Source organism: Hemiscyllium ocellatum, chromosome 4 (genome assembly GCF_020745735.1).
Source record: "Hemiscyllium ocellatum isolate sHemOce1 chromosome 4, sHemOce1.pat.X.cur, whole genome shotgun sequence".
Taxonomy (NCBI): Eukaryota; Metazoa; Chordata; class Chondrichthyes; order Orectolobiformes; family Hemiscylliidae; genus Hemiscyllium; species Hemiscyllium ocellatum.
In genome coordinates this window covers 31951708-31964315 of record NC_083404.1, presented here as the reverse complement: position 1 = coordinate 31964315, position 12608 = coordinate 31951708, and the positions used below count along the sequence as shown (strand labels likewise).

At 41.8% G+C, this 12608-nt stretch overlaps 1 protein-coding gene across 8 annotated transcripts in view; it reads left to right on the top strand.

Moving 5' to 3' along the window:
• Window positions 1-12608, top strand: part of clasp2 (cytoplasmic linker associated protein 2) — a 332562-nt gene that overhangs the window by 314434 nt on the left and 5520 nt on the right. For all 8 annotated transcript variants that reach the window (XM_060822878.1, XM_060822864.1, XM_060822868.1 and 5 more), the window contains one exon: window positions 7364-7570. In XM_060822878.1, coding sequence (XP_060678861.1) covers window positions 7364-7570 — 207 coding nt within the window. The remainder of the gene's footprint in view (window positions 1-7363; window positions 7571-12608) is intronic.

Here is a 12608-nt window from a genome sequence, read left to right as displayed (position 1 = left end):
TAAGATGATTAGGGGTTTAGATAGGGTAGATACTAAGAACCTTTTACCGCTAATGGAGTCAGGTGTTACTAGGGGACATAGCTTTAAATTAAGGGGTGGTAGGTATAGGACAGATGTTAGGGGTAGATTCTTCACACAGCGGGTTGTGAGTTCATGGAATGCCCTGCCCGTATCAGTGGTGAACTCTCCTTCTTTATGGTCATTTAAGCGGGCATTGGATAGGCATTTGGAAGTTATTGGGCTAGTATAGGTTAGGTAGGATTCGGTCGGCGCAACATCGAGGGCCGAAGGGCCTGTACTGCGCTGTATCCTTCTATGTTCTATGTTCTATGTTCTATGTTATTACATACATCTGATAATTATCTGTTGCACGGTGGGATACAGTTAGTATGTTACTTGTCCAATATTTTCTATAAATTTAGTACCTTAAGAATCAATGTAATAATCATATGGCCACATAAGTTGCTAAGGTCACAAGTTTAATGAATGGATTCAGAGATTGGTGACATGTTCAGATTGTTCATGATGTTTTGACGTAATGTAAATATCTGCAGCTTACTTGAATGACTTGATTTACCTTGCGTAGGTAAATCTAATGTCCACCAAGTACATGGATGTAGAATTGCTATCAATATATGCTGTCATAAACATGTAGGAATCCTTCACTATATGTGAAATGTTCATTCACAACAGGTTGTGGCAACTCACTCAACCATTTGGCCAATTTATGTTGTGCAAAACCGCTCACTGATAAGATATGGATTAATGGACATCGCTTTTGTGTGCCACACAGATTAGATTAGATTACTTAGTGTGGAAACAGGCCCTTCGGCCCAACAAGTCCACACCAACCCTCTGAAGAGCAACCCACCCAGACCCATTCCCCTACTCCTTCACCTAACATTACAGACAATTTAGCATGGCCAGTTCACCTAACCTGCACATTTTTGGAATGTGGAAATCGCAGCACCCAGAGGAAACTCACGCAGACACTGGGAGAATGTGCAAACTCCACACAGACAGTTGCCTGAAGCGGGAATTGAACCCGGGTCAATTTCACAGCACAGAATCAGATAAGTTAATTGTTATTTTAAGTCTGTCCAAGAGAAAGGCTGCAATAGTGAGTATAGTGGATTCTTTCTTGATTATGTTTTTGGAGATAAGTCTCTTGATTAAACTTAAAATATAAGTCATAGCTATTAATTTAACCTGGGGCAGTGTTTGCAGAAGAATAAGACGGTGTTATTTTCTGGGTCTGTAGATTGTGAAGGAGCAAAAATGGCCTTTGCAGTGATATGTACTTCTTGTCAGATGTGGGAGTTTAAAGAGAGTTTAAGGGTTATTGTGGATTATATCTGCGATAAATGCTGTTGGGTGCGAATCTTATCAGATCGAGTGGATCGGTTGGAGAGACCGATAGAAACGATGAGGAATTTGCAACAGCAACAGTATGTGATGGATGGCAGTCATAGGAAGGGGGAAAGTTTAAGATACAGTCACATAGATGGGTTAACTCCAGGAAGGGTAAGAGAGGTAGGCAGCTAGTGCAGGAGTCTTTTGTGGATATACCCATTTCAAACAGGTATGCTGTTTTGGAAAATATAGGGGATGATGGATTCTCAGGGGAACGTAGCATAAACAGCCAAGTTTCTGTTATTGAGACTGGCTCTAATGCAACGAGGGGTACGTCAGCTTCAAAGAGATCAATTGTGTTAGGGGATTCCATAGTCAGAGGTACAGACAGACGTTTCTGTGGCCAGTAGAGAAAAACCAGAATGGTGTGGTGTTTCCCTGGTGCCAGGATCAAGGATGTGTCAGAGAGGGTGCAGAATGTTCTCACGGGGGAAGAGGGGCTAGCAGGAGGTCATTGTCCAGATTGGAACCAACGACATTGGAAGGGAAAAGGTTGAGACTCTGAAGGGAGATTACAGAGAATTAGGCAGAAATTTTAAAAAGGAGGTCCTCATGGGTAGTAATATCTGGCTTATTCCTTGTGCTACAAGCTAGTGAGGGCAGGAACAGGAGGATAGAGCAGATGAATGCATGGCTGAGGAGCTGGTGTATGGGAGAAGGATTCACATTTTTGGATCATTGGAATCTCTTTTGGGGTAGAAGTGACCTGTACAAGAAGGACGGATTGCACCTAAATTGGAAGGGGACTAATATACTGGCAGGGAGATTTGCTAGAACTGCTTGGGAGGATTTAAACTAGTAAGGTGGGGGGGTTGGGACCCAGGGAGATAGTGAAGAAAGAGATCGATCTGAGACGGGTACAGCTGAGAACAGAAGTGAATCAAACAGTCAGGAACAGGTAGGACTAATAAATTAAACTGCACTTGTTTCAATGCAAGGGGCCTAACAGGGAAGGCAGATGAACTCAGGGCATGGTTAGGAACATGGGACTGGGATATCATAGCAATTACGGAAACACGGCTCAGAGATGGGCAGGACTGGCAGCTTAATGTTCCAGGATACAAATGCTACAGGAAGGATAGAAAGGGAAGCAAGAGAGGAGGGAGAGTGGCATTTTTGATAAGCGATAGCATTACAGCTGTGCTGAGGGAGGATATTCCTGGAAATATATCCAGGGAAGTTATTTGGGTGGAACTGAGAAATAAGAAAGGAATGAACACCTTATTAGGATTGTATTATAGACCCCCCCCCCCTCCAATAGTCAGAGGGAAATTGAGAAACAAACTTCGAGATCTCAGCTATCTGTAAGAAAAATCTGTAGGAGATTTTAACTTTCCAAACATGACTGGGACTGTCATAGTATTAAAGTTTTAGATGGAGAGGAATTTCTTAAGTGTGTACAAGACCATTTTCTGATTCAGTATGTGGATGTACCTACTAGAGAGAGTGCAAAACTTGACCTACTCTTGGGAAATAAGGCAGGGCAGGTGACTGAGGTGTCAGTAGGGGAACACTTTGGGGCCAGCGACCATAATTCTATTTGTTTTAAAATAGTGATGGAAAAGGACAGACCAGATCTAAAAGTTGAAGTTCTAAATTGGAGAAAGGCCAATTTTGACAGTATTAGGCAAGAACTTTTGAAAGCTGATTGGAGGCAGATGTTCGCAGGTAAAGGGATGGCTGGAAAATGGGAAGCCTTCAGAAATGAGAAAACAAGAATCCAGAGAAATTATATTCCTGTCAGGGTGAAAGGGAAGGCTGGTAGGTATAGGGAATGCTGGATGACTAAAGAAATTGAAGGTTTCGTTTAGAAAAAGAAGGAAGCGTATGTCAGGTATAGACCGGATAGATCGAGTGAATCCTTAGAAGCATGAAAAGAAAGTAGGAGTATAGTTAAGAGGGAAATCAGGAAAGCAAAATGGGGACATGAGATAGCTTTGGCAAATAGAATTAAGGAGAATCCAAAGGGTTTTTATAAATATATTAAGGACAAAAGGATAACTTGGGAGAGAATAGGGCCCCTCAAAGATGAGCAAGGCGGCCTTTGTGTGGAGCCACAGAAAATGGGGGAGATACTAAATGAATATTTTGCAACAGTATTTACTGTGGAAAAGGATATGGAAGGTATAGACTGTAGGGAAATAGATGGTGACATCTTGCAAAATGTCCAGATTACAGAGGAGGAAGTGCTGGATGGCTTGAAACGGTTAAAGATGGATAAATCCCCAGGACCTGATCAGGTGTACCCGAGAACTCTGTGGGAAGCTAGAGAAGTGATTGTTGAGCCTATTGCTGAGATATTTGTGTCATCGATAGTCACAGATGAGGTGCCGGAAGATTGAAAGTTGACAAACGTGGTGCCACTGTTTAAGAAGGGCAGTAAAGACAAGCCAGGAACTATAGACCGGTGAGCCTGACCTCAGTGGTAAGCAAGTTGTTGGAGGGAATCCTGAGGGACAGGATGTACATGTATTTGGAAAGGCAAGGACTGATTCTGGAGTCAACATGTCTTTGTGCGTGGGAAATCATGTCTCACAAATTTTGAAGAAATAACAAAGAAGATTGATGAGGGCAGAACAGTAGATGTGATCTGTATGGACTTCAGTAAGGCATTCGACAAGGTTCCCCATGGGAGTCTGATTAGCAAGGTTAGATCTCATGGAATACAGGGAGAACTAGCCATTTGGATACAGAACTGGCTCAAAGGTAGAAGACAGGGTGGTGGTGGAGGGTTGTTTTTCAGACTGGAGGCCTGTGACCAGTGGAGTGCCACAAGGATCGGTGCTGGGCCCTCTACTTTTTGTCATTTACATAAATGATTTGGATGCAAGCAAAAGAGGTACAGTTAGTAAGTTTGCAGATAACACCAAAATTGGAGGTGTATTGGACAGCAAAGAGGGTTACCTCAGATTACAACCGGATCTGTACCAGATGAGCCAATAGACTGAGAAGTGGCAGATGGAGTTTACTTCAGATAAATTCAAGGTGCTGCATTTTGGGAAAGCAAATCTTAGCAGGACTTATACACTTAATGGTAAGGTCCTAGGGAGTGTTGCTGAACAAAGAGACCTTGGAGTGCAGGTTCATAGCTCCTTGAAAGTGGAGTCGCAGGTAGATAGGATAGTGAAGAAGACGTTTGGTATGCTTTCGTTTATTGCTCAGAGTATTAAGTACAGGAGTTGGGAGGTCATGTTGTGGCTGTACAGGACATTGGTTAGGCCACTGTTGGAATATTGCATGCAATTCTGGTCTCCTTCCTGTCGGAAAGATGTTGTGAAACTTGAAAGGGTTCAGAAGAGATTTACAAGGGTGTTGCCAGGGTTGGAGGATCTGAGCTACAGGAAGAGGCTGAACAGGTTGGGGCTGTTTTCCTTGGAGCATCTGAGGCGGAGGGGTGACCTTATAGAGATTTACAAAATTATGAAGGGCATGGATAGAATAAATAGACTAAAAGTCTTTTCCCTGGGGTCGGGGAGTCCAGAACTAGAGGGCATAGGTTTAGGGTGAGGGGATAGATACAAAAGAGACCTAAGGGACAACTTTTTCATACAGAGGGTGATATGTGAATGGAATGAGCTGCCAGAGGTAATGGTGGAGTCTGGTACAATTGCAACATTTAAGAGGCGTTTGGATGGGTATATGAATAGGAAGGGTTTGGAGGGATATGGGCCGGGTGCTGGCAGGTGGGACTAGATTGGGTTGGGATATCTGGTCAGCGTGGACAGGTTGGACCGAAGGGTCTGTTTCCATGCTGTACATCTCTATGACTCTGGCACTGTGAGGCAGCAGTGCTAACCTCTGTGCCACCCATATATGAATGTGGACATAGTTAACTGTAAAGATGTATCCTGTCAAGTGCACCTCCAGGTAAAAACAATGACTGCAGATGCTGGAAACCAGATTCTGGAATAGTAATGCTGGAAGAGCACAGCAGTTCAGGCAGCATCCAAAGTGCAGCAAAACCGACATTTCGGGCAACTTGTTGCTCCTTCAGAGATATCTGTGTAAGCGGTGCTTTTTTAACTTGCTTGCAAGTATGACTTTGTGATCATGTTTGTCAGCTGGTCCAATAAATTAGAATTTGGGCCTGTTGCTGAGAATGTTGTACATTTTGGTCAGTATAGTCATGCTTGTTACAGAGAATTTAGATTAATCTTGAGGTGTCGGAATGCCACTTTTTTTTGAAATCTGTTAAACTTATGTACTTTTCAGTTGCCATAATTGAGTTCCACTTTAATGACATTGTATGTGCCCAAATAGTGTTGTCAGGGGTTCCCCTCTCGGCTCAGTTCTCAACAACACAAGAAAGATTCAATTGAATAACAATTAGCCTCCTACACTTCGCATATTTCCAATCCATGGAATGAAATTTATTGTATTTGAATCTTCATCTACGTATCCTATTATATATCTTCATGAATTTCATCCCAAGCTCTGATTCACCTTTGAAATAGAGAAGTCTCAGGAACTTTCGCTTCTTCGTGTCTTGTTAATTAAGGAATCCACTAAGCGGTTCCATATTACTGCCAATGACGAGCCAGTACCACTGGTCAATAAACATACTGGGATTACCAAAATCCATGCTACTAAATTTGACTTGCCAACAACCTCAAATAAGGCCCAAGCTATTTGAAAACAATGCATAGTACCATAATAGAGCATCAAATCTATCTTGCAGGACAATTTTGTTTCTTTATAGCAATAAAACAGCCCCACAAACACAGGATATTGGCTGTCTCAATCTAATCATCGCTGGTATTGCACATCTTCACTAAAGAGACTAAGGCCATCACAATCCATCCTGAAATGTACCCAGTCTATCTCAACCTCGCCTGATCGAGTAAGGTATCTCAAAATTATGAGCAACATATGAAGTTAACTATCTCATGCTTCTACAGTACAGGAGCAGAATGCTTGTATTTTCTATAATTGTTCTGCCCACTACACAAGTAATTTGAATTTCATTGCCAGTGCAATGCCTGTACACAGGCTGTTCATCCCAATAACTGGTAGATGCATTAAACAGCACATTCCCTCAGTTGTCCACAAGAGGTAAAATACTGACCAGACTCAATCAGCCTGTGCTTGTAAAACGCAGTATGCAATGTTGTAAAAAACTGTCGATAGAGTGTATGCATTGCTGGCTAAGTGAGTATTTATTGTCTGTCCATAAATGCCCTTGAGAAAGTGGCAGAGAGCTGCCTTCTTGAACCATGGCGTTCTACGAGGGAGTTCTGTACTGCATCTGGCTGTCACAATAATACGTTGATACAAGGAAAATAGTTTGAAGAACTAATATATTACAAAATGTTGAACAATGTTTCTTAAAATATTTAATGAAAAATTACACATTTAGTAAGATTTGGCCTCTTTATGAACCATTTTATTATGATCAAGTAGATTAGTAGAATTGATCTGCCCAGCTGGGCATGCAGCACTGATCTTCTTGTTATTGGGATACAATTAAATATGAAATGAGTGGTGTTTTAAGTAGCAGTGAGCTTGTCATTAAAACTTAGCAATTGAATGGTAGTAGGAAACCTCAAAATGATTATTATTATCTCAGCTAAATTATCTAGCGAAGAGTTGAATAGAGGCAAAGTGGACAAGGGACAACCAAGAGGCAAAATTATCAGTTATCACACTTCAAATGGCTGCCAATTTTGCAATGGAATAATGCAACCTGCTAAATCGTTAGAATAAGAGTGGCACATGAGGAATCTATCGAAGCAAAGAAACAATGTGCTGCCTGTTGACAGAACATTACTATGACTTGGTTTCATTTTCAACATTCCTGGACTTTTGTACATATTTATTACTGATTTTTCCTTGTCCTTGTCCTTGTCCTCATCCTCCTCTTCTCCCCCAACCTTTTCTATACAGGTAAAAACAAACTTATAATCATTGAGATGCACTGTAGAATTCTAACGTCTGGGTATTATTTCATTAGGTCGTAAGAGCTGCTGAAGAAGCTGCTACAGCCCTGGCTATATCCATCAACCCTGAACAGTGTATTAAGGTGCTTTGTCCTATTATCCAGACCGCGGAATGTCCAATCAATCTGGCAGCCATTAAGATGCAAACCAAGATCATAGAGAGAGTCCATAAAGAGACTCTGAATCAATTGTTGCCTGAAATTATTCCTGGTCTGTTAATGGTATGTAGCTATCATCGCTTTGCAAGTGTAAGCACTGTAGTTTATGCTTAGAGACAATACTTTAACTTAAATCACCACAGATAATTCAATTACAATTGTTAAATTGAATTGTAGATTTTAAAAGAAAATTCTTCAGAGCGTTAACTATGTGAAGTTATTAGAACATTTTGAGTTTGTAGATTGAATCTAACCTAGAATTGGACAATATGAAAAAGTATGTTGGATATGTAGTTGTGTTTAATTGAGTAATATTCCCTCCATCATTATTAAAGTTGATGTATTTCTATCTTCAGTTGCCAAGGCACTTTGCTATGCTCATCCTTGTTCAGCAATTCTACTCCTACGCAAGTATGCGGCCTGTTTCCCCAATATAGAGGAGGGTGGTCTCTGAAACGTTCCGCAAGTAGGCGGCCTGTCTCCCCAGAGAACGCCCTTCTCTACACTGGGGAGACAGGCTTCCTACTTGTGGAACGTTTCAGAGACCACCCTCCTCTATATTGGGGAAACAGGCCGCATACTTGCGTAGGAGTAGAATTGCTGAACAAGGATGAGCATAGCATAGCAAACGTTCTCTGAACGTTTCAGAGAACACCTCTGGGACACCTGGACCAACCAACCCAACCACCCTGTGGCTCAACACTTCAACTCCCCCTCCCACTCCACCAAGGACATGCAGGTCCTTGGACTCCTCCATCGCCAGACCATAACAACACAACGGCTGGAGGAAGAGTGCCTCATCTTCCGCCTAGGAACCCTCCAACCACAAGGGATAAACTCCGATTTCTCCAGTTTCCTCATTTCCCCTGCCCCCACCTTGTCTCAGTCCCAACCCTCGAACTCAGCACCACCTTCCTAACCTGCAATATTCTTCCTGACCTCTCCACCCCCACCCCCACTCCAGCCTATCACCCTCACCTTAATCTCCTTTCACCTATCGCATTTCCAACACCCCTCCCCCAAGTCCCCCCTCCTACCTTTTATCTTAGCCTGCTTGGCACACTCTCCTCTTTCCTGAAGAAGGGGTCATGCCCGAAACGTTGATTCTCCTGCTCCTTGCATCCTAGCCTAGTTACAAAACCAATCTTTTAATTTAAATCTTATAAAATTTGGAGGGAAAATTAACTTCCATTGAGGGTACCCTCTATTATTTACGTTCTTTTTCAAAGTGGAAAAGATCTAACCTGCAATCATTAAAAGTCCACCTGCCATCTTTAATTGTACATCTCTAACGACTAATTAGCTATTCCAGGAAAATTCACAGTGCTGGCTCTGACACATAGTTTGCTGATTGATTTCAGAAGTCTGCAAGGAAAGTCCTGTTCTGTGACTCAGGGTGGATATTATCCAGATACTACAGCAGAAACTGACCTCTCACTACTTTTTCTTATTCCCAGTAACTCCTAGCCTTTTTGTACTGAATTCATGACTCAACATTGAAATCCATGACAGGTAGGGTGCAAGGAAAGGTGCATAAATGGGAACCCTAGTGTCTTTTTTTCTTTGTGTTTTCCTCTCCATTGACCACTGGAGAGATTATTTCACAGTCCTGCAATATGTTTTAAAAGCCTTCAGAAAACTGCAGCTCCCATTTTGAGAGCCTGTGATAGATGGATTCATTACACAGTAGTTCTAGTTCTCGACTGTCCACTGTTGAACCCATGGATTGCCTGTCGTTCATATTTTGTTCTATTAAGTCTGCAGTAGCAGTTGTTTGAATTTAAAGTTTTATGCAATGTTATGTAGAATACCTTCTTCATTTGGGGAAAGGATGTCATAATTTCGATGTTTTCCCAAAGCATTCAGTTCACAACCAAAAGGAAAGGGAAAAGATAGTGTGTCAGAAAACATAAAATGGCACATTTAATACTTTTCAAGAGTTTAAAAAAAAGTAGTTGAAAGGCTGGATGGGACCACTTTGAAAACAAACTAGCAATCCAAAGTGCTTTGCTGAGCTGCTACAAGTATTTTGCAGCTGTATTTATAAAAATTAGAATCCTATCATTGTTGCAGTAGTAGAGAAGGTAGTGGATAAATTGTATGGACTAAAAATGAAGCGTTCTTAAAAGCTTGGTAACACTTAAATAGAAAATGTCACTTGTACAAATTGGACTGCATCCTTGGTTGTTGAAGGAAATAAACATGGAAATGATAGTGGCAATGGCTACCGTCATTCAAAGCTCCTTGAACATAGAATTGATTCTAGAAAACTGGAGGATAACAACTGTGTTGTCTTAAAAATGGGGAGAGCAAAAAACAACCATATTCAGCCAACCGTAAAGGGTAATATGTGACGAGATCCAAGATGGCGGCGACTCAGCAAGTCTGAGTTTACAGTGCTCTTCCCAAAACCTGGGTAAAGTGAGTTACTCACCCCCACCACACTTACCAAACCACCCAAAAAAATTTTCTAACCTTAATTAGCTGCTTACTATTATATTTAAGCAGTTTAATATTAAGTGGATAATGAGTAAACCAAAGGGATCCCGCAGCTCTCAGAAAACAAAGACCCCTCCCCCACCCTCCTCTCCTCCTCCGGCTGCAGCTGATGTAAAAACAGGCCTTGAAGAGATGATTGCCAGGCTGGAAACGACACTCGTCAATTTCATCGCAGAATCCAGACAGAGATGGAACTCATTCGAAGAAAAGTTACAAAAGCACAGCCAGGCTATTGAGGAACTGCAGGGCCGAGTGGAGGGGGCGGAGCTAAAGGCCACGACCTCCGAGGCTGCAGCACAAACAGCTGCAGAACAGGTGCGAGCTCTGGAGCAGAGAGTCCGGGCCTTTGAAATTTACATCGATAACCTGGATAATAGAAATCGGAGAAAGAATATCCGTCTTCTGGGCCTCCCTGAACAAGAAGAGAAGGGACAGTTAGCAGCATTTCTGGAGCGATGGCTGCCCCAGCTTTTAAACCTGGGGGCTGAAACTGACCGGGTAAGGGTGGAGTGGGCCTACCGGGTCGCAGTACGCGGATCTGGCCCAAACCAGCGCCCACGCCCGGTCCTGTTCCGGCTGCAGAGTTATAGGGAGAGGCAGATACTCCTGGATGCCTCCAGAAATCTTGGAAAGGATCCTAAAGCCATGATCCATGAAGGATCCAAGATTATGTTATTTCAGGACTTCTCCCCGGCTCTGGCACGAAGGAGGAAGGCGTTTGATGAGGTGAAGAAATGTCTAAGGAACTTAAATATTCAATACACCTTGCGCTACCCAGCGACGTTATGCTTTAACCACGAAGGATCCGAGTATAATTTTAGATCACCAGAAGAGGCTAAGGAACTTTTAGACTCGTTTAAATAAATCGTAAGAGACAATTTATGTTGGCTTGCCTCTTCCACACTCCGTGGGGAGAAGTGGATACTTTACTTTACTTTTGCTTCTGGGAGCAGGGTTGTCTTCCCTTGCTATTTTATGTTATTATACTTAACTGTAATTTGTTGGAGTTGTAATTTTATAGTTATGTGTGTTTGTACGTGGCATTGATGCTATCAGATATACTCAGGTATGGGTGGGGAGGGGTGGGGGTGGGCCGCTCACTGTTAACTCTAGCTCGGTATTATATCTAAATCCTATTAAGGAGCGCCCGGGTCAAGGGTGGGACACTGTTTGGGAGAGGATATGGTGGACCTTTAGAAAGGAAGTAAGGCCCCCTGAGAACAAGGGGGAGGATCTCCATTCAAACATGTTTTTTTTTGTTCTTATTGTTTGGAAATAGTTTCCTTTTTATTATACTGTTATGAGTGTATTAGAGAACATTTTCTCTTGTTTGAAGGATGTAAGTGACTCAACTATACACTCTGGATAATTGTGGATTAGATTAGTAGTTAACTGAGTTTCATTGTTTTTCTTTCTTCTTTAGTATCATTCCTTTGAATTTTGATATATTTAAGATCTATTTTTATATTAATGTTTTGTGCTTGAAAGTTCTGTTTATTTTTGTAAATCTGTCAAAATATTAAATTTCTAATAAAAATATCTTTTTAAAAAAAAGGGTAATATGTAGGGGTATGGGTGGGTTGCGCTTCGGCGGGTCGGTGTGGACTTGTTGGGCCGAAGGGCCTGTTTCCACACTGTAAGTAATCTAATCTAATGCAAATAGTGGGGAAGGTTTTGCAGATTATAAACTGCAACAAAATTAATTTTCATGAAGAAAACATGTTAATAAATTACATACAGAATGTGTTAGACAAACTCAGCATGTTGGCAAGAGTATAGCAGTGTATATGGACTTTGATGAGATATTTGATAGTGTCAGAAATCAAATATATTAGTAAAACTGATGTTCATGCGTTTAGAGGTATTGGCAGAGAGGTAGTAAATTTACAAAAAAACAAGACAGTAGCAGTGAGCATAGAAAATGTTGGAAAAACTTTGCAGACAAGCGAGCTTCTATGATAAAAGCAACAAAGTGAGAAAGGTCAGACGTCTGAAACATTGGGCAGAGTTTTCCCTGTTCCATGGTCATGAGCTTGGGGGTGAAGAGAGCAATGGGAAAATAGCAGAGAGCCTTATTGTTACAGGTTACATTGCATTCTCACCCCTGAGGAGGTTTGTTTTTTGTTCATGAATGTTGTTGTTGCTGGCTAAGCTAGAGGGTGTTGCCCACCTTTCATTATCCTGGAAAAGGTGGTGAATCTTTTCTTGAACCGCTGCATTCCTCAATGATATTAGGAAGGGAGTTGCAGGAATTTTGAAAGAATTCTGATACGGATCCAAATTGAAGTGTGGCCTGGATGAGAACTTGCAGTGATGGTGTTCCCATCTATGTGCTTCCCTTGTCCTTCCAAGTGGTAGAGATCATTCGTTTGGAAGATGATGATAAAGCAGTACATTTTGTAGATGGTACACACTGCGGTCACCATGTGAGTGGTGAAAAACGTTAAACGTTGAAGGTAGTGGATGAAGTGCCAGTGAAACTGGTTGCTTTGCCCTGGGTGGTGTCAAGTTTCTTAAATGTTGGAGCTGTACAAATCAAGGCAAACTCAGAATATTGTATTCCCACACCTGACTGAAGAAACACGAGATGAATTGCTCATCA